This window comes from Folsomia candida, unplaced genomic scaffold, assembly GCF_002217175.1.
Source record: "Folsomia candida strain VU population unplaced genomic scaffold, ASM221717v1 Fcan01_Sc006, whole genome shotgun sequence".
In the NCBI taxonomy this organism is placed as follows: domain Eukaryota; kingdom Metazoa; phylum Arthropoda; class Collembola; order Entomobryomorpha; family Isotomidae; genus Folsomia; species Folsomia candida.
In genome coordinates, this window is record NW_019091198.1 from 1,339,449 (window position 1) to 1,360,431 (window position 20,983).

The 20,983-nt window shown below is 39.0% G+C and overlaps 3 protein-coding genes across 7 annotated transcripts; 2 read left to right on the top strand and 1 right to left on the bottom strand.

Annotated features, from left to right (window-relative positions):
* The first annotated feature begins 555 nt into the window (after window positions 1–555).
* LOC110850647 lies at window positions 556–3,723 on the top strand. Of its 3 annotated transcripts, none has more exons than XM_022098121.2 (7): window positions 556–1,034; window positions 2,031–2,208; window positions 2,292–2,615; window positions 2,689–2,894; window positions 2,969–3,031; window positions 3,107–3,284; window positions 3,347–3,723. In XM_022098121.2, exons 2-7 carry the CDS (start codon window positions 2,128–2,130, stop codon window positions 3,509–3,511), a joined length of 1,017 nt encoding a protein of 338 aa, XP_021953813.1. In that variant the 5' UTR covers window positions 556–1,034; window positions 2,031–2,127; the 3' UTR covers window positions 3,512–3,723. The 3 variants fall into 3 exon arrangements, with proteins under 3 accessions (XP_021953813.1, XP_021953814.1, XP_035708442.1); XM_022098122.2 differs by lacking the exon at window positions 556–1,034 and adding an exon at window positions 1,212–1,362; XM_035852549.1 differs by lacking the exon at window positions 556–1,034 and adding an exon at window positions 1,898–1,926.
* LOC110850646 (protein mini spindles) lies at window positions 3,718–10,083 on the bottom strand. 3 transcript variants are annotated; one of them, XR_004835095.1, is made up of 16 exons: window positions 9,855–10,083; window positions 9,375–9,775; window positions 9,134–9,305; window positions 8,927–9,047; window positions 8,437–8,852; window positions 8,167–8,350; window positions 7,974–8,086; window positions 7,338–7,898; window positions 6,732–7,265; window positions 6,317–6,660; window positions 5,919–6,065; window positions 5,408–5,588; window positions 5,190–5,333; window positions 4,893–5,080; window positions 3,970–4,810; window positions 3,718–3,889 (listed from the first exon to the last, which is right to left on the bottom strand). XR_004835095.1 is itself a non-coding variant. In XM_022098119.2 (15 exons), exons 1-15 carry the CDS (start codon window positions 9,912–9,914, stop codon window positions 4,396–4,398), a joined length of 3,981 nt encoding a protein of 1,326 aa, XP_021953811.1. In that variant the 5' UTR covers window positions 9,915–10,083; the 3' UTR covers window positions 3,718–4,395. The 3 variants fall into 3 exon arrangements, 2 of the variants coding, with proteins under 2 accessions (XP_021953811.1, XP_021953812.1); XM_022098119.2 differs by having other exon boundaries at window positions 3,718–4,810; XM_022098120.2 differs by lacking the exon at window positions 5,919–6,065 and having other exon boundaries at window positions 3,718–4,810.
* A 1,468-nt stretch (window positions 10,084–11,551) lies between these two features.
* LOC110850733 (phosphoribosylformylglycinamidine synthase) lies at window positions 11,552–20,981 on the top strand. Its single transcript, XM_022098263.2, has 16 exons — window positions 11,552–12,188; window positions 13,224–13,380; window positions 13,670–13,820; window positions 16,246–16,382; window positions 16,481–16,734; window positions 16,829–17,044; window positions 17,134–17,371; window positions 17,455–17,611; window positions 17,737–18,332; window positions 18,449–18,574; window positions 18,669–19,095; window positions 19,183–19,665; window positions 19,759–19,941; window positions 20,042–20,383; window positions 20,455–20,583; window positions 20,657–20,981. The coding sequence occupies exons 1-16, from the start codon at window positions 11,911–11,913 to the stop codon at window positions 20,839–20,841; spliced, it is 4,059 nt and encodes a 1,352-aa protein (XP_021953955.1). The 5' UTR covers window positions 11,552–11,910; the 3' UTR covers window positions 20,842–20,981.
* Window positions 20,982–20,983: the final 2 nt, after the last annotated feature.

The following is a 20,983-nucleotide window of genomic DNA, read 5'->3' on the forward strand; positions in this document are numbered from 1 at the left end:
CAGATGGGTCCGAGTTAATTCTAGATAACCGTCTTATGCAATATGCTTGTTGAGGTTGCCCAACTGCGAATCTCATCCCATTCATTTCAGGGATGAATTTATACACCTGCTCAAATTAAACGCACGTATACGCGTTATCCACAGTAAATTGTAAATACTGATGCCTAATATTACTAAACTTCCCTTACATAAGAAATATATTGAGTATTTCCATCATAAAAAGACCAATACAAACCAGGAACTTAAATATAACAGTTCAACCAAATATCTAAGTAAAGCACTCATACAAATGCGTGCATAAAAGCTGAAGTACGAGCAATAATATATAACAAAATTATTGTACAGACGAACATGAACCTGAACCTGACACTTGAAATGAACTTATCCCTAATATCATGGTGCATATAGCAGCATATTGGTCCACCTTCAGTCAGTGAATATTAGAGGATATACCGGTTAGGTTATCATGCAATGATGGTGTGATCACCTAGTTGCCCTATTAAACGGCCTTTCGCTGAATTGCAGACCTTTCCTTCCATCCTCTCCATCCATCCATTCTCTAATAAAATTCCCTAATGAACAAACTTACTGTCCCACAATATTAACAGGCAACCACATAAATGCCCACTTGTTAGGTCACAAAATAGCCACCACTTACATATTCTACCAGACAGTAATTGTCCATAAGCTATTTACACATGCAGAGGCATTATATACAGGGTTGCTAATTCCACACCCGACCCGAGTCCAAAATCCACACACTGAAGCTGCTCATTTACTAAAATGTTCATTGATCAGTAAAGTAAATTAAAGTGAAGTGAAGAGTTTACCAACATTCATTACGCGTTGTCAGTCTGCAATAGTAGCTCGTTCCTAGTGGAGAAAACCAGTGGTGGTGGTGGTGTTGCCATACGAAAGTGGTGAGCATTTCGGCTAACTTTCTCCGGGCAGTAGGCCGCGAGTAGGTGGTGAACTGCTCACCCGAAATAATTGTTATATAATAACAATTAATAAATACTTTGCGTGTAACGAAGGTAAGTAAACTAGTTTTCCTTTCGTGTAAGGGAAGAGGAAAAATTTAGTCAAATCTGCAAACGTGTGCGAATTGAGAATATTTAGCATGCCGGGTTTGTGCCAAAAATGTGTGACCTTCATTTCATCGTGCGTGCGTCAATCTCATCAGTATAGTTTTGGTTTTGGACATGATATTATTAATATCATAGTATGGTGAGAAGTTGGCAATAATTTACTTTTTCTGTATTCTTCGTTAAAGAGACTGCACTTGGAAATTGGCGAGGTTAGTTTTTGGTTTAGTGTTATTATGCACTAGCTTCTGCTGTGTGCTGTGGTTGAGTTGAGAAGGTAAGGCAAAAGTTGGTAGGAATTTGCAATTTTATTTGGTATTAGTGCTTATCATAATCTTGTGTGGTTCGATAAGAGAGAGAGGGTTTGGCCTAGGATCAATCATATTGATTAATTTATTGCATATGGCTCATCATTTGTATTGTAATATAACCATGGACAATAATTTCCAGCTGATGAGGTGGCTATATACTATTTTAGCAATAGACAAAGAAAGAAAACCTGTTATATGTATTAGTAGTAGGTTTCTTGGTGGGTAAGTATTTTGTAGGCTAGCCAGACTCAACAAGTCTGCGTTGCATGCAACTAAATATGTGTAATGTTGGATCTACAAATGTTATCCTTCTGCCTAATTGGTACTTTGTTGGTGAAGTGAATTTGTGTATTTCCTAAAGTTGACCGTTATGCAGCTGAGGTTGAGAATTGCAAATTAATTTATAATTAGAAGAATAGATTGAACAACGCAAACACATTTTTGTTTACGAAACAAGAATAAGTAGAATTGTTTTTATTGTTGAGCAGGACAGTTAAAATCAGACCAATCTGGAATAGATAGGTCATTAGGTCAATATTAAATTTGAATAGTTTTATTTGACGGAATCGTTTAGACTCCTTATATTTATTTATATGAAACAAGCGATAATGATTGTTCATGTTTATATTTGCAGGAACATACAATATTGTGCTGTGAGGGAACAGGAAAGCGTCAGCAAAATAAATCGTTTGGACCATTTTTATTTTGTGGATTAAATTCTAAAGAAGATCATGATGACAATGACAGACAAAATTAGAATGATGCTCCCCGTTGTTTCGAAATGGTTTAATACAAGGCCTGTATACCAAAAGGTACATTATTAGTTGATGAGTAGCTTACTTTAATTTTATCCTGCTAATAAGTGAGATAATAACTAGTCTTTTTTGTCCAACAGGCCGTTACACCACTCATGATAATGCATAGTTTCTCTCCAGTCAGTCACAGCCAGAATCGGACCTTGACCACGAAAACGCTGGCGAGAGGAATCGAGCTAGTGACCACCAACAAACACGTTGCAACTGTACCTAACAATCCATTACAATTAGCAGTTAATACACAGCTAGCGGAAGAAAGGCCTCTATGTATTCTGCTGTGCTGGCTCATGTCTCAACAGAAGCACGTGCTAAAATACGCCAGATTCTATTTAGATCAGGGCTTCACATGTTTAACGGTCAGCCTGACACCATGGCAGTTACTTTGGCCCGTCACCGGATCTCAGGTGTGCACACGAATTTGCGTTCACAGTAAAAATTTGCAAAAAGCGTAGATTGTAAAGTGTTTCTGATTTCCAGTTGGTGGCGAAAGATATTCTGACATTCCTCAGTTTGAACAGGAATTATCAGTCCACAATTGTTCATGGATTTTCTGTGGGAGGCTACCTTTGGGGAGAAGCTCTGAACATGATGAGCCAGAATGCTCAAAAATACAACCCCATTCTGAATCAAATTCGTGGACAGATTTGGGACAGTGTCGTCGATATGCAAGGAATTCCCGTTGGGTAAAGTAATTTCTCAATTTATAATTGTCGTATTTATTTGTAATATGCTAAAGTTACTATTGATAATTATCTAGAATGCCTTTTGCCATTTTCCCCAACAATGCTCTCTTACGAAATAGTCTTGAAAAGTACATCAGGTAATTATTACTAAATGTGACGTAAAGTTCATTGCTATTGATAGTATACAATTTGTATTTAACAAATTGTTTTAGATACCACATGGCCAAGTTCCACGAATCTGCTACGAAACATTATAATCTAGCGAGTAGCAGCTATCACAACAGCATTTTAACAGCACCGGCATTGTTCCTCTGCTCTTTGGACGACTCTGTGGGTTCTATTCAAGGAATTCGAACTGTGGCTGATAAGTGGGAGGCGAAAGGAATTGAAGTAGGTCTTATTTTTTTCTGTAATTGGGTGTAGTTTCTATAATTGGTCCTCGTTACTTGCAGGTATTTCTTAAAGCATGGGAGAGCTCACCTCACGTCAGTCACTTGCATCACCACCCTGAAGAATACAAACTAGAAATGAAAGCATTTTTGGAACGTCTACAATTAGTTCCTTACCCTGAAAAGTTTTTACATCATGTTCCTCATTCTCAAGTTTCGAGGGTTTGATGATTTGACAAACATCTACTGTAAAAGAACTCCTCCTCAAAGGAATTCCTCTTATGTATATGTAAATGAAACCATAAGTGAATAATAACGTTATGGAAAATTATATATAAACCTATATAAATACATATATAAAACTTAAATGTATGAGAATTTTATCAGATATCAGTCAGGATCGGAACAAATTAATAAACTGTCGGAAGTCATTGTTACATTTGTTTTAAAATGCATTTCTTATTTTATTTTTCCATTAGTAAAGTCATACAATTCTGGTTGAATTACTTTCTTCGCATTTATTAACCTTTTCTCTGTTAAAACGTGTTACCTGCTAGTAGTAGTGTAGTTGTAATGTAATGGCGTGTAGAATCGAGTAGTTATGTTCTAGAACAACAGATAAATATTAACTTTAGGTACTTGCTTGGCAACAGGATTTAGGAAGCCTCATTCATTAGATGAATTACTTGCAGTCTAGTATGTATGCAACGCTTCGACGTGACGTATTTTAGTGTTAATATTTCGGGCACTTCACTCAGAAATAAGTACAAAAGTATAAATTGAATTAATTATTAATATGCAAAAGAACTAAAATCATAAACGGTTGGCACTTAATAATAACGGGCTTAAACTTATAAAATAATAATTGTAGTCTAATTAAAAACAGAGGATGAAATGTTTTACAATAAAATTTTTCATTTCCAGATATTTTGTTACATTCATAAATGAGAGGACTTGATAGATTTTTGTTTTACATATATGTAGACAGCCTTAAAACAGGAATTTTGGAATGAAGCATACAACAATATTAGGGCAAACAATTGCGACTTTCTTATAACTTTCTTTAAATTAGTAAAAAATTAAGAGTATCAGTGCCAATTATTTAAAATTGCTTAAAGGGTTGAAGCTGATGACGTGACACCAGCAATTGACGTTTTCTTCAAAAGTTCACGCTGAATAATTTTACTAATGTAGACTCCACCTTCCGAGTTTTTCAGTTCTGGTATATCATTCATGATCGACTGGATGGTTTCAACCCCAGCTTGCATCACGAGAGCATGCACAATTGTTTTGATAGTTTTCAAAGGAGTGCCATCACGATTGCAGAATGAACTGAAGGGATGATTCTTCATGAAATAGTGGTATTCCAATAAAATGGCCCTCGTATCCCAATGATAGTCTTCGTTTTGTACCCACACGTTATGTTGTTTAAGTAATTTCCACTGGCATTTCATCACAAGCTCGAGTAGTCGATAGTTTTCACCCCCGTTTTCATTCAATGCATCATTCAAAAGGCGAATCAGAGCACTAAACAAGTAATAGTAATGAGATAATTAGCTAATTAAGTAATGTATATATGGAGAGTCAACGAAAAGTTAAATAATCATACCATGAAATTGCATTAGGTTCAGTATTTTCAATAATCCGAACCACCATGACATTCACCAGCCTTATGATTGTCACGGAATCAGTCAGTTGCTCCAAATTGTCATCAATGATGAGCATCAACAAGTGATAAATAATGTCCTTTAATCCATCCCTGCTTGCCTTCTTTGGAAGTAATTCGTGTTTGAAAAGCTAAAAACATTTAAAAAACGTAAGAAGACGAATCCTTATATTCAAGTGCAACCAGGTTATTATCAACCATTAACCAAGTCGTTATAATGATAACGTAATTAATTCTTACAGCAGTCAGCAGCTGAACTGACGATGAAAAGTATTTATTCAGTTCATTCAAATGCTCTTCGTCCCTGTTTTGCAACGTAGGCTGTTGCCGAAGGTATTGATTTGAAATCATCGCCAACATTGTATCTACTCGCCCACACATTATCTACAGTTGAGAGTTAAAAATGTAAATCAATCATATATATATACAAGCTAGCGACTAATTTGTACCCTGCTTACCGGTGAAGTTAGCGAATCTGTAAGCATTTTCTCAAGCTTGACGCAGGATTCTATAGCAGTGCGCAACACTGGATCGCCAAGTTGGACTACGACCAAGTCAATACTTTGATTGGCCTGGGTGGGGATCATGGGCGTTTCGTACGGCTTACGAGAATTCACTGGCATTTTGGTTATCACCGTCCTAAGTAAAACAAAAGCTTAAAATACTTAATTTACATTCAAATTGTTAATCAGCTAATTGGACATGATTACATGTACCGCCCATGGAACAATAGAACAGGCGACAACACAGAAGTGGGCAGACTTAGGAATGACAATAAAGATGCGACACATTTATCCTCTTACTTTCGGATGAATTTGTAACATGTGACGGTTTTTAATGAAGTGTTTATAGAAATAAAGTGAATAGTTTGCAATTTTTAATTCCTCGACGGTACTGCCAGTACTCCGAAAGTATAAGGGAAAGTATGTAACAGCTTTTACAAAGAAAATTTAAAGGATTTATTTGTACCGTCGCTTCGGCAGTGAGATTTGCTCCCCTCTCAGAAACTGCTCAACATTTGTATCCAACAGTTCCATTGGATGTATAGGTTCATTGTCGTTAAACATGTTATCAATTGCTTCGAAATCAATTCGGTATTTGTCAGGTAGAACGTTCCTATGATTCAAATTTTCTTTGTTAGCTTTACAAATAATCATGCAACTTGAAAAAAGTAGCATCAATAAAAAAACGAGAAGCGAGAAGAATAGATAAGGAAACCCGAGTGGACTTATAACAGTCGTCAAAAGAAAAAAAAGAAAACCGAAACGGACCGACCAGTAGCAAAAAGCCTCCAAGCATATTGTAGAACCAATATTATGATCATTAATAATAATAATATTATTATTATCATAGCAGTATTTTCAAACCTGGATACAGCACATTGTTCCGAAAATGTTGCTTGCAGCACTCGATTGTTGAAATCATCATTTGAAGACCCTAATGTAGTGTTCAAGTTTTGAGGCTGTAATATGTTGCCACTGCTTGCCGATTGAGATTGATACTGGCGAATGGGAGATACGATTGCCGCTTGTGGAGGCGACGATGGGCTACCCTCTGAGGGATGTACAGTCCCGCTAGAATTAATACGTGATGTTCCATGCACGGACGCCGAAGGCTTGGTAAGGGTGGCGGATGACTGGGCCGGCTTGGGACATGACTTTCCAGCGCGTTTGATTCGCTCGTCCAATAATGATTGATCTTTGTCAGCAAGCTAATTATTTAGGAAAAAAAAGTATTATTAGTTATGTTAATAAAGCGTAACTGTGATAGTAAAATTAGTACCTGTCCAATCATTTTGAATACTTTGTCCCCAACGAGGTAGTAGGCTTGGACTACAGCGTTCAAAGCAGCGTTTCTAACATTTGTATCTCGGTCTGAAATTTGCTTGGCAATTTCCTTGAGTGCAAGTTGCGGCGTGTTACCCATAACTGGCATTGCATAAACTCCAATCATACTAGACATTTCGTCCAGGCAGTCGGTCCGTTGTCGGGCATTTTTAGATCTTAGTCCCTCAATGAGATATGTAAATACTTTTTGCGAGGAGTAAATCGTTGATACGCGCTTCAAAATTTCGTGGACATTAACACGTACGTTTTCCTTTGACTCTCCTAACTTGACGACCAGGTATGGAATGAAAGCGCCAGCTTCCACGTCCGCCATATTATAATCTTCAGCACTCAAGACTTGGAAAACATTGATCATATAATCCAAAATGCGAATTAATACTGAGGGATTTGTGTCAAAGAAACGAAGCGTTGCCCATTTCAAAATCAAGTCGAGATTACATTTGGTTCCATCAGGGTTCATGTTGAATTCCTAGAAAGAAAAAAACAATAGCAATGTAGAAACAATAATATTATATGGAATTGAATGGGTGGAAGGGCTCACATCTTGTAACGTGTCAATGGCTTTCAAGTGCAACTTAAAGTTGGAGTGGAACATATTTCCCATAAGAGTGGGGCCAATACCAGCAGCTATCATCAGTTCCTTTAGTAAATCGATAAATTCCTCACGTGGAGTAGTAAAATTCCATCTTAAAATTCTGAGTCTCATTTCATCCGAAATCCGCTGGGCTTTCAAATTATTTACTGGAAGGTTAGAGCCGATGGGTTCTTCTACTACTTTTGCAGCGCTAACGCTCTTCTTGGTGGTGGTGGTTGCAATAGTTTGTCTGGAAACGGTGCCTCCTACCTTTGGTGCACTTTTAGCGGCAACGACTGGTTTCGAAACCGCTGGCGGTTTTTCCACAAACTCTTCCTCTGGGTACGAGTTTGCCGAAGCAGTAGGTTTCTTCACTACCGCTCCCCCTGGTTTCCTGATGTCTGTTTTTCCTGGAACTCTGACGACATTCGCTTTTACCTTCATGTCTGCTGAACTTGGAGCTTTCACAGGCTTGACTCCTTTCTCTTTGGGTGCTGTAATAACCGCCTTTTCCATGTATTCTTTTACCTACAAGACCACGACAACAAGACCACTTACTTATTTTTCCATTATTACCATTATTACATCTTTATAAAATGATACCTTCTGAAGTTTAATCGCTTCCATATCAGCGATAAGAGGAGCCAATGCTTTCTCTCCAAGATGTTTCATAGCTACTCCAAATGCCTCTGCTGCTGCTTCTCGAACGTTGGCATCTGGGACCACACAATTATTTCAGCCTTAGTTATCATACCCTGCACAATATTATTTGCTTATAACTTAGACATTGTTATACCCGGTTCATTGAGATTGGCAAGAATCGCAGTAAAGTAAGGTTTCATTAGCTTCTTATCAGACATTGTCTTGAAAGGTGTTTTCGCAAAGGCACGAGCAAGGAAAGTATTCGTTTCCAACTTTACTGCTGGATTTTTGTTCTGCAGAGCTTGGATAGTATCCTCTTGAATGGATTCCAAGGTGGTCTGTAAAAGCAACGTCAATACGTCATTATTTTGCAATCACAACTAATTTGTAAATCAATTTTACGGTTTGTGGATCATAGACTTACAGCAACAAAACACGCATCTATTGCATCCCTCATTGCAGTAACAACACTAGCCTTCTTCTCTTTGAATTTCTCAAGAATCGTTGAGATGCAGGAGGAGGCATATGGAGAAAACTTTTTCTTCAATCCATTGGCAAGGCCACACAAAGACTTTCCAGCCAAAGCAACAACTACGACGTTTGTGTCTTTCGAAATAATCTTTTTTAGCATCCGCACCAAATCCGAGTAATCGCCAGTCTCCAGTTTTGGATTGGCCACCACAAGCGCATCGAGGGCTTCCATTGCCTCCTTTCTTTCCTGCCATTTTTTCGCTTCGCACTTTTCATAAAAGTCCTTTGGTAACTTGGATAAAATGTCAACCGGATCAAGAAGATCAAACGGATCAATGTCAGGTGACGCTTCTTCACTAGCTTCTTCCTCTATAGGACAAATTTATATGTTTTAGCTTAAATATTTTACTAGATTGATAATTTATGCTAAAAATTATGCACACCTTCCGCCTCTTCTCCTGCTTCACCGGCAACACGTTCTTCGCGAGCCTGCTGAGATCTTAAATAGCGCGATTGATGTGGTTTTTCAGTTATCTTTTCCACCTCTGCTTCCACTTCTTGTACCTAAACATAGTGAAAATATGGTCGCTTTCAATCTTTACATTAGAACAATTTGCAACTCTCGAAAATCATTTGTCTTGTCAACTCACGACTAAAGGTTTTACAGCGCTTAGTTGTGGTTTAAATGCTGGTCCCAACCACCGATATAACTCTACCATGAGTTTCTTTGTCTCATCTCGAACAGTCTTGTCACGATCCTCAATCAAAATCGGAATCTTCTTCAAAATTGTTTTCAAGTTAATCACCTTTGGTCCGAATGACCTAAAAAATTAAGCAAATCATTACATCCCATTCTACGACAATAGTAATTACTAATTTCTAACCAATTACCTTAAAACTTCTGTAAAAATATTAATACATCCAGCCAACACTTTAGGATTCTTATGCTCCATCCCCTTCATCAATTCTTCCTGAACAGCTTCAAATTTCTCCACCTCAACGCACATAAGGGCAATGTCCATCGCCAACTCTTTACTCTTGGCCTTTGAAGCTGTAATGCATTTTGCTACGACTCCGCTCATGATTTCGGCCACAATTCGACCCGCCTGAGGTAGTCCTGCATTCGCCAAGTAGAGGAGGGTAACTTCCAAGGCCTTCTCCTGGGCAGCTGCGTTCGAATCGGTAGGAAACTTGCGAACCCACCCCCCATATTTACCCCACTCTTTGTCATCGTCGATCCGTTGAAAAGTTTTCGTCAGCTCGTCATACGCAGAGACGCGAGCTTTCCAATTCTACAATTTATAATTTGAAAAGGATTTTTAAGTATTATTCTAGAAAGAAATATAATACGAGAATTAGAACTCTTCTTACTTTGTGTTGACATCTTTCCTCTAACGACAATTTGGAGAAATCCTGCTCCTCCTCCGTCATCTTTTCCAACCCCCCTCTCTCTTTTCGAGTTTGAAACGCTTAAAAAAACTTTGGCGACTTTCGAGCAAGTGAAAACGTCCAATTTCTAACGGCTGAGAAACAAAAAACGAGCCCGAGTGGAGGAAAGAAAAACGGTTGACTTCTCGCAATCGACTGCCGAGAGAATGAGAAAGGTTCATTCAGCCAGCAGCCCACTCAACCAGTCACCTCTCTCCGCTCCAAAACTCGCACAACGATCCAACTGTGACACAAAGGGGTCCTTCACCCGTCCTGTGACCAATCGTGGAAATTATTCGTGTCGTTCTTTAAAAAAAGTTTCAAAATTCTAGGCAAAATCACATTTAAATTCTGCGTTTAAAGTTATAAATTTGAGATGCGGGGCCCCTTATTTTTCTGCCGTTTAAATAGAAACCCAACTGAACTCAGAGAGTGAGAAACAGAAAACTGCTGTGCTCTTGGTTTCTTTTTGCAATTAAGTTGAGGCAAACTGAGATAAATGACCCCAGTAATGATCTGACTAAACTGGATGACATTCTCCAGTGCATGTATGTATTTAAATAGTTTTTATTCAGAATAAAAAAGAAATAAAGCGGAGACTTAAGCCGTGTGAATAGACACAATATAAAATTTGATGGGTTGAAGTAAAGAATAATTGAGAAATTATTACGTTCTAAAGTTAATTGTCGTGTTAATAGTGAGTATGAAAAATGCTTGAGTTTGACATCATGCCATGAAACGGAGGGGATTTTGAGGAAATTTCGCGAGTATGCAACAGGTGCGTGAATTGCGACTCTGCATACACAAAAATACGGGGTATCTTATCTGCCGCCGCATTGATAAGGCCCAAATATTAACGGATATTATTGTTATGTTGGCACAATTACGTATCGCATATTGTGATGAGAGATGGAAAGGAAGACAAATGTTGCATTTCCTCTTCCGCATTTTTTCGGAAATTGAGGAATGCAGCTGCCCATAAGACATAAGATGCATATTGCATATTTAATCCAGTCAAAAGATGAGATGCAGCTAGTATGTACTGCATACTGTGTAGTACACATTTATCATCATGCATTCTGCAATTTGTCCAAAAATGGAAACGTGAAACAAAATTATGGTTTACAGGTACCAACTTTCATATTCCGTGGAATTAAAAAATGTAGGATAAGATGGAGATAAGATTCTGCATTTTTTCCTTTTAATACCTATATAGTTGCGTGAAACACCAAATGCAACTTTTTTAGCTACACTGGTCTAAAAAGGGTTAACCTCATTGTCCAGTATGTCCATTTCTATTATTAGTCCATTCTTATGCGATTCTTGCCGTACATATATGAACCTTATACATAAGCGGCCCTTGAAGGGGTTTCCTTGGTTAGGAAAATTCCACAAAAAAGTATTTCTGGATTGGGGACTGCATGACATGTACATATGTAAGTACTGCATATTTGGTGAATGTGACGAAATATGTATGTCCTGTCCACATTATATTTTTCCATATCCATTCACCCATCTCTTATCGGGTCTTCTTGCAGCCATCTACATCATATCTTCCTCTGCTTCACTTCGTAATCTTATATCCTCTTAAGTTTTACCAACGTCTGGAGTGAACTCTTTATAGTTTAATTCAGAGTAAATTGAGTGGACAAGTCATCAACTTGTCATGTGCTTGTTATTGCACAAGTTAAGAAAAACATTTCATTATCTCTCCAGCAACAGCAGCAAGTCAGGCAGTCAGCCGACTCATGAAAAGTAAACCGAGAAGCAGAGATTACACAATTCAATCAATCTGTAGTAACAGCGGTTATCAATCTCATCTAAAGAACTGAGTCAAGTGATGAAGTGGAATATTAGTTTGAAAAATAAGAACTGTGTCAGTGTTTAATTAGTTCTAGTCTCCAGGAGGTGAATAATCCAGTTGTTGTTCCAGCAGTGCCAGATACTTGATTAATTTTGTCTTTCAACATAATCATCATCCCCACAGTAGATTTGAAAAATGGCGACTGTCGTCAAGTTCTACAGGACCCCGGGGCTGAGTCCTCACATTGAGAATGACAAGTTGAAGGCGATTGAGAAGCACAGTCCCCTTCGGATCGAGGGTATGGAAACTGAGTCGACTTTTTATGTCGAAACTCAGAGTCGTCTCACGGACAAGGAGATCCTCCAAATCCGGTGGGTGTTGGCTCCAGTGCTCAACCCGGACGTTCTCACCGACGTCTCTCGCTTCCCACTCAAGGGGGACAAGAACCATTTGATTATCGAAATTGGCCCAAGGTATGACCAAGAAGATGATGGAAATTGTTATTAAAGGCATGATCTGGTATTTAAATGTCATGTCACTATGAAATTCATGCTGAGGTTGGTGCTTTGGGTAAGCTATTATTAGTCAGGGGATTAAGAGAATCGTACCGTTTTTTATCTGTGGCCTACATAAACGGGTCGGATGTGGTCAGGCATAAGAAAACTCACGGAAATCAGTATGACTGAATATAAAAGTGAGTTTGTGTCGTGCTCACATGAGTTCACGGGGTTCTCTCTCGTTGGGAAAAAAAAGATAGTGGAGAAGATCAAAGATCCTGGCTTATTAAATTACGACCGCTTTGGCCATAGTAAAAACATGTCATATTGAATTAAATGCTCGTTCCATCCTAAAACACTTGGGACCCATGCCACACTGCTATATTTACTACATATATATGTAGCTCAATGGATAACGAGTTACCCATACAGTTGTTCTTTCCATGAAAAAAGTACCTTCGGTTCAGTGCCAAGTTGTACTAGAACGAATCCTAAATAAATCTAAATCTAATTCACGACGAGTTTTCCTCCTGCGGTTTAGGAATGGAATGGAAGTGAGAATGAGGGGAAACACCACTCGCTTTTATTTTCTAACCGCACATCAACTTTGTAGACGCACTTGAGAAAATTGAACGAGTGAATAAGTAAAATTTCCTGAGAGAATTCAACCCTGATGATGAAGGAGACAGTGACATATTGGGCAGATTCTTATAAAACTCCACAAACAGGAAGCCACACATTTTAGGACAAATATGTTCTAAGCAGTACATGAGATTATTTCCATCATTATTATTCTCAACCAACCAACACAAGTTCTCTCTCAAACAACTGCCAAGTGCCAACTCCAGGCAGTCGTCGCATAACAAGTTTTACATAGCCTGAGATGAGAATGTAGATTGCTGAAATTATTTCTTAATCGCTTTTCTGTGCGAGAAGATGTGGAAAGTATGCTGTTAATAATGCAATAAAATTAAATAATGCATTTCAAATGTACATATGAACCCTTTTCAGGTTGAACTTCTCCACGGCTTTCTCCACCAATGCGGTCTCCATCTTTAATGCCGTGGGTCTCAAGAAGATCACCCGTCTCGAAATCTCTACCCGTTATGTGATCCGTTTCGAGGATACTCCAACCACACCGGAGACGCTGGCGAAAATTGAGGGGAAGGTGAGTGCAGCATTCTCCAGGATAAAAATATTTTTATGGGGTTGGAAATTCTTCTCGCACCTCATCAGATTTCTTGCTCAACTGACTAAAATAAAATCATCGTACTCTAAGAAGAAGAAAGTTTGGTCTGGTTGTGCTCAGGTGGTGCAACAGTTTGTAGAGTTTGTTTGTAGAGTGAAATGGATGTACAGAAATAGTTGGGATGTGGCTACAGCTGCAGAATAATTTAGAAAATGAAGGTATAATGGATGACGATAAATCTCAATCAAGTGTTTGAATAATGAAATAGGTGGTGGGAGCTCTGCACGACAGGATGACTCAGTGCCGATATTTGGAGCCGTTACAGAGCTTTGCGTTGGACAAGAAGCCCGAGCCATGGTTTGAAGTGGATATCATGGGAAAGGGACGGGCTGCTCTGGAGAAAGTTAATGATCAACTGGGTAAGACATTTCCCATTTGCACGAACGAACAGAGTTGTGGAACTTGTTTAGATAAATGTAGCCCTTCTTGTACTAAAATCAGTATTCTGGTCTCACGTAAATCCAAACTATGCATACGAGGAGTAACATTTGCAAGAAAGTTAAAATGTTCTTTTAGCGTAAGAATTAGATAGTGGCAAATGCATATATAAACCAAAAATATTTTGAAGAAGTTGAAAGTACTGGACTAATTGCGCTCAATTTGCAATTTAATGAAAGGTTTCAATATACAAGTGCCAAATGTTATGTTTTCTCGGTGAGAAAAGTGTTATTGAGGGCACGAAGTATTGAGCTCGAGAAAGTCTGTAAAATGTGAGAAAGAAATATGAAAGAAAGTAGGTATAATCGAGTTCAATGATTGACAGAAATTTGGACAGCATGAATTAGTGTTTACTTTACTCCAAAATTCGATAATGATACGGAAAGTCTCTCGTTAACAAGAATCCCAACTGCAGACATTTAGTTCTTGAGCAAGTCTCAATTTGTTTGTACATGGACGATTTGACCCACTCTGCAGTCTCATGGCGATGGTCATTTGTGACACAAAGTTGTTAAACGCTTCAAATAATAGCTTCAAATTGAACTAAATTTGATGCCAAATATTTGTATAGTACTATCAAAACAATTTGTGTGTTTGGGTTGGAAATGTGCATAAAAAGAGAGAAAGAGAGCGAGTCGACGACTTTATACAAATAAACTTTTACCAAGTAAAAGTGGTTGCGAGTATGCATGTGTGTGAATCATATTATGGCAGAATTGATTATATGTTTCCTACCACGTAAGTATATCGATTCAGAATTTTTGACACCTGGCGTGGCGTGGATAGAATGAAACTCGGTCACCACCACCAAGAATGACTCACCTGAGCGGATTATAATAGCCTCATGACAATCGGGAAAATAACCAAAGTTTTTCAGCCACATGAAAAATGTGACGACAATTTCTACCAGTATTTTTTCTGATTAGAAATCAAGTGAGAAAACCTCATTCCATTCTATTTAGGATCTAATAACTTACTCGTATGAGGAAATATTTCCAATATTATAATTCGCACCCAATTTATCGTTATACTTATACTGCTAAAATGGAAAAACGTAGACGACAATGTATGAAAACGGTTGTGCATGTGAGTGTATCGATAAATCAATAGGATGCATTTTCCCGAATGTAGATCAATGCCAAATATACGTGCCGCTTCTCATGAAAATATTTATTAGTCTTTAATAACATTGTAACCCAAAAATCATTCCCACAGTTTGTCTTCTTGAGCTGGTTTTTCGTGCTAATAATGCAATAAAAATCTATGCAGACGTCCGAAAGGTATATACAAACTGTTCTAGGCCATGACAATTTATGCAAATCGTCTAATCAAAACAAATTATGGTTTTGATATGTTCTGCCCGCTTAACGTGCATGCAGTGATACATAAAATAGGTCACATACCTACATGTGTATATATCTATGTACGAGTAGTCTCGGTTTCAAAATTTTTCCTATATTCAGCGTTAAACAACTTTTTCTACTTGCAAAAAATCTAGATATTATTTTAGACGTGAGAAAAATGATCAGCACAAAAAACTTAAAAAACGGTAAACATGTTTTATTTCGTGCCCTGGAATACTAATCACTCGTCGTTCTCATACTTGTTGACTTTCAGTGACAATTTTTAATATTGGGCAAACAATATTTCACAGATCATCATTCATACGCATCCATACACCGCTATCGCCACGAACGGATGACAATGTAAAAAAAATGGTAACCGTCGACTCTCTCTCTCTCTAGCTCCGTACATACATAGTTGGCTTTCTCCTCACAAGTAAATTACCATACACGAACGAGGCACCATTGTAGAGATAAAGGGAACAGTAATGATAGTTGACACAATAATGGGCTTATTTTTGTTGGGTAAACGAAATAATCAATAATTCATAAGGGAATGAATCCACTACGATTAAGCAACCCTGATACTCTATCCGAAAACCTCGTAAAACGTATAAACGGAGAGAAGAAAGCTTGCTCATGTCACACACAATGAGAAACTCCAGTATAATGTAAATTATACGATACGTCCTAGAAATCATGCAAGAAGAAAAGCGTCATGGTCATCATCATCATCTAACCAAACTTATCAGTGCTGTATATATTTGGGGAGAATAATGGTACTTCTAATAATCTTACGCGTTTGTTGTATTAATAATATCAGAATATAATAATTCGACTTTTCCTATCTTGCTGAGCTTAGTAGGATGGGTGTTTTCTAGTAGAAAGAGAATAATGTGCATAATTCCGTAGTTGATATTCAACCCGGAGCTCAAAAGTTTTTCGTCCAGATTCTTCAAATAACAATGAAATGGATGCTTATAGAATTTTTATTCAATTTCAGGGCTGGCATTTGATAACTGGGATCTGGACTACTACACCGAGCTTTTCAAGAATAAGCTCAAGAGGAATCCCACCAGCGTGGAATGCTTCGATCTTGCTCAATCCAACAGTGAGCATAGTCGACATTGGTTTTTTAAAGTATGGTGAAAGTTTTGCACAAGTTTTTTGTCACATTTTGATTATGCTTGTATTCGTAGTGGAGAATGGCAAACTGAAGTTATGAATTTATTTTTTAGGGGGAAATGATTGTTGATGGAGTTCCCCACCAAAAATCTCTAATTGACATGATTATGGACACTCAAAAGACTACAAACCAGAACAACGTCATTCAATTTAGCGACAACAGCAGCGCTATAATTGGCTATAATGTTAAAAATATGCTTCCGAACGAGGTGGTAGAGCCAAGTGCTTTCCACATTAAGCCTGGCACGCGTCATATCATTTTCACGGCAGAAACGCACAATTTCCCAACCGGTGTTGCACCCTTTAGGTACCAAAACACACATTCGCATATCACATTGTTACCTGTGTTTACCTATATTGCCCTTCATGAAATAATGTGATTTTGTGATTTCTATTTGTAGTGGAGCCACAACCGGAACTGGGGGGAGACTCAGGGATGTTCAAGCCGTGGGTCGTGGGGGGTATGTGATCGCAGGTACGGCTGGCTACTCGTTTGGCTCCTTACTGATCCCGGACTACGAACTTCCATGGGAAGAAAAGAACCTGGATTATCCGAGCAACTTTGCACCTCCTGTGGAAATCGCTATTGAGGCGAGTAATGGTGCCAGTGATTATGGGTACGTGAATCTACGCTAGTTCTCTCATCCTCGTGTAACGAAATGTATACTCCATATATTTTATGTTGACTTTGTGCCTTTATTTTCAGAAATAAGTTTGGGGAGCCAGTCATCTCAGGATTTGCGCGATCCTTTGGAATGGTTATTGACCAAAGTTCCAAGGAAAGGAGAGAGTATATTAAACCCATCATGTTCAGCGGTGGGATTGGTTCCATGGATGACAATATGATTGATAAGCTGAAGCCAGAGCCGGGCATGCAAGTTGTCAAGTTGGGAGGTCCAATCTATAGGATTGGAGTTGGTGGGGGATCTGCAAGTTCCGTTCAAGTGAGGATCGAAAATTCATAAATGCGCCATTAGGAATGTGTCTGAAATTTAGTTTTTTAACAGAGTTTATTCTCACATTCTAGGTCCAAGGAGATAATAAGGCTGAGTTGGACTTTGATGCTGTTCAGCGTGGTGATGCAGAAATGGAGCAAAAGTTGAACCGTGTCATTCGATCTTGCTTGGAGCTAGGAGAGAAAAATCCTATTTGCAGCATTCATGATCAAGGAGCAGGCGGAAATGGTGGGTCTTTATATGCTGCATTAAAGTTTTTAGTTGTAAGGAGACAACTAACTACTTGGCTTCATCATATTACAAATCTTATGCATATTGTGTCCTCTTCGACGTCTTATGTGTGTATGTTACAGGAAATGTCCTAAAGGAGCTTGTGGAGCCAAATGGAGCTGTCATATTTACCAAAAAGTTCCAACTCGGAGATCCAACAATCAACACGTTGGAACTTTGGGGAGCCGAATATCAAGAAAGTGATGCTATCTTATGTCGAACGGAAGATGCAAGTCTTCTACAGCAAATTGCAGACAGAGAGAGATGTCCAGTTAATTTTGTGGGAACGGTTACCGGAGATGGGAAAGTGGTGCTGACGGAAATTCCTGTCCAGCCATCGGGCTCTGTTCAAGTCTCTGCAGAAGAATTGGCTGCCATTCAAAAGCGTCCAAATCCCGTTAATCTCGACTTGGAGTTCGTTTTGGGGAAAATGCCTCGTAAGGTGTTTAAAATGGAGAAATACAAGGTCAACCTTCGCCCATTAGTTCTACCCAAAGGTCTCACAGTGGCTGATGCGTTGAAACGTGTACTCCGTCTTCCATCGGTGGCAAGTAAACGGTATTTGACCAACAAAGTGGATCGCTCCGTTTCTGGCCTAGTGGCGCAACAACAATGCGTTGGACCACTGCATACCCCGTTGGCAGACGTGGCTGTTATTGCATTGTCACATTTCGAAAAAGTACGTCTACGTAGCATTAATTATTAAACGCTAAATGCTACATATGCATATAAACATATGCACATGTCCTGATAATATATGTGTATAGTTGGTCATAATTATGCCATGATTTCCAGACTGGATCTGCAACTTCAATTGGGGAACAACCAATTAAAGGCCTTCTCTGTCCAGCAGCCGGTGCAAGAATGACTGTCGCAGAGGCACTGTCCAACCTTGTGTTCGCCCCAATTTCAGATTTGAAGGTATCCCATAGTCCCACATACATATGTGTCATTATCATTAAAATGTGTATGTACATAATTTTGGTGAGGTATAAATATTTTAAATGTTTATCAGGACGTGAAATGTAGTGGGAACTGGATGTGGGCTGCCAAACTTCCAGGTGAAGGGGCTGCATTGTTGGAAGCTTGTGAAGCAATGTGCAATGTGATGCAACAATTGGGAATTGCTGTTGATGGAGGAAAGGATTCATTGTCCATGGCTGCCAGAGTAGGAACGGATACAGTGAAAGCTCCCGGAACTCTTGTCATTTCTACGTATGCACCCTGTCCCAATATCACCAAAGTTGTCACCCCGGACCTTAAAGCTCCTTCGGCTGGAAAAGAAAGTCTGCTTCTCTTTGTGGACTTGTCAGGAGGAAAGAGTCGATTGGGTGGAACATCTTTGGCCCAATGTTACAAACAACTTGGTGACACCGTTCCAGATTTAGAAGACCCTGCCATCTTGGTCAATGCTTTCAACACGACACAAGCATTGATTACTGGTAATGCTGCGTGGTTATTTTAACCTCATTAGATATTAATATGCATGTTCATTGATAAATATAAAATTGTCACTTTTAAAAACATAGACGGATATGTACTCTCTGGTCATGACGTTAGTGACGGAGGTTTGGTCACTTGTCTACTTGAGATGGCATTCGGAGGTCACTGTGGTCTTCGTGCCGACATTACACACCGTGAGTCAGATTGTCCTCTTGAAGTCCTATTTTCCGAAGAGGTTGGATGGGTGCTGGAAGTTGATGGAACTCACGTCGAGAAAGTGCTTTCTCCCTTCAAGAAAGCCAAAGTCCCAGTTTACCCCATCGGTGTGTCGTCCGGCTACGGTCCTGCTTCTCGCATTGAGATAAGCGTTAACGGGAAAATGGAGGTGGAATCCTTAATGGTCGACCTGTACCAATTGTGGGAGGAGACGAGCTGGCAACTCGAAAAGCGACAAGCGAACCCAGTTTGTGTCACTCAAGAGTATCAATCTCTGAGGACAAGACACGTTCCAAACTACAAGTTTACCTTTGATCCAAACGTTATCAAAATATCGACTGCTTTGACACAAGGTAAAATAAATTTATTTATGGCAAACCAATTCATTCAAGCTTAGCTGCAATTTATGTGCAATTGAGATCCAACTATTGTTACTTTCACTTTAGTGAATGCACCAAATGTGGCCGTGATTCGAGAAGAAGGGTCCAACGGAGACAGAGAAATGATTGCCTCCTTGTACATGGCTGGCTTCCAAGTATGGGATGTAACCATGCAGGATATCGTTACTCGAAAAATTACTCTGGATAAATTCAGAGGGATCGTATTCCCTGGTGGATTCAGTTACGCAGGTGGGCTTTTGATGGATGACGATACAAAAAGGATTAATTACTCATCCATCCAACTAATCCGTATTACAAATTTAATTTTTGCTTTCTCTCTTGTATCTAGACGTTCTCGGATCTGCTAAAGGTTGGGCAGCCAGCTTTCTCTTTGATCAATCCACCAAAGACCAGCTTGCTCATTTCCGTGCTCGCAAGGATACATTCAGTTTAGGAGTTTGTAATGGGTGTCAGCTTCTCGCTCTTCTGCAATGGATCGGTCTCAACTCCAAGACTGATGTTGTTGGTGATGACCATGGAGTCCCATCAGTCCCAGATGTCTTCCTGGACCACAATCAATCAGACCGATATGAGAGTCGTTTCTCAACTGTGAAGATTGAAAAGTCCAACTCAATCATGCTGAAAGGAATGGAGGGAAGCGTGCTGGGAGCTTGGATTGCACATGCAGAGGGTAATTAATTAATTACGTTTATTATGCCATGGCTAAGAAATGCTAAGTGAACTGTTCAATTTGCTGTGCAGGACGTTTCAACTATAAAAACCTCTCAGTATATACGGAACTGGATAAGTCCAATTGCATTGCTCTGAGATATGTTGATGATTCCATGAAACCTACTGAAGAATATCCCATGAATCCAAATGGCAGCAAATGTAGGCCTTCCATCAAAATCATTATATTATTATTATTTCCCACGTTGTTAAAATAAACTTGATTCTGGATTAGATGGAGTCGCCGGGGTTTGTTCCACGGATGGGAGACACTTGGCCATGATGCCTCATCCCGAACGTTGTGTCCTTCCTTGGCAATGGCCCTGGATCTCACAGAACCTCAAGGGACAGATGAAACAAGCCACTCCTTGGCTGCAAATGTTCGTCAATGCTAAAAATTGGTGCACCTCTTCCAACTAATAGTGACTGCAACTTCGAATATAGTCTAATTGATACATGACAATAAAATCATTTAGCTGCAGTAGTTATTTGAGAGCAGTAAATCAATCCGATCAATTTGCATTCCTTAATCGAAATAAATTGACAATCTTTTTCCATAACA

Bases quoted from the DNA above. Each gene is read 5' to 3' on its own strand.
- LOC110850646 (XM_022098119.2), bottom strand. From the start codon at position 9,914: ATGACGGAGGAGGAGCAGGATTTCTCCAAATTGTCGTTAGAGGAAAGA. The intron at 8,087-8,166 runs GTATAACAATGT...GTGTGGTCCCAG, and splicing joins TGCCAATCTCAATGAACCGG to ATGCCAACGTTCGAGAAGCA. The intron at 4,811-4,892 runs GTATGATTATTT...TTACTTGTTTAG, and splicing joins GAACCTAATGCAATTTCATG to TGCTCTGATTCGCCTTTTGA.
- LOC110850647 (XM_022098121.2), top strand. From the start codon at position 2,128: ATGATGACAATGACAGACAAAATTAGAATGATGCTCCCCGTTGTTTCG. The intron at 3,032-3,106 runs GTAATTATTACT...AAATTGTTTTAG, and splicing joins AGTCTTGAAAAGTACATCAG to ATACCACATGGCCAAGTTCC. The intron at 3,285-3,346 runs GTAGGTCTTATT...CGTTACTTGCAG, and splicing joins GGGAGGCGAAAGGAATTGAA to GTATTTCTTAAAGCATGGGA.
- LOC110850733 (XM_022098263.2), top strand. From the start codon at position 11,911: ATGGCGACTGTCGTCAAGTTCTACAGGACCCCGGGGCTGAGTCCTCAC. The intron at 17,045-17,133 runs GTACGTGAATCT...CTTTATTTTCAG, and splicing joins AATGGTGCCAGTGATTATGG to AAATAAGTTTGGGGAGCCAG. The intron at 19,666-19,758 runs GTAAAATAAATT...CTTTCACTTTAG, and splicing joins ATCGACTGCTTTGACACAAG to TGAATGCACCAAATGTGGCC.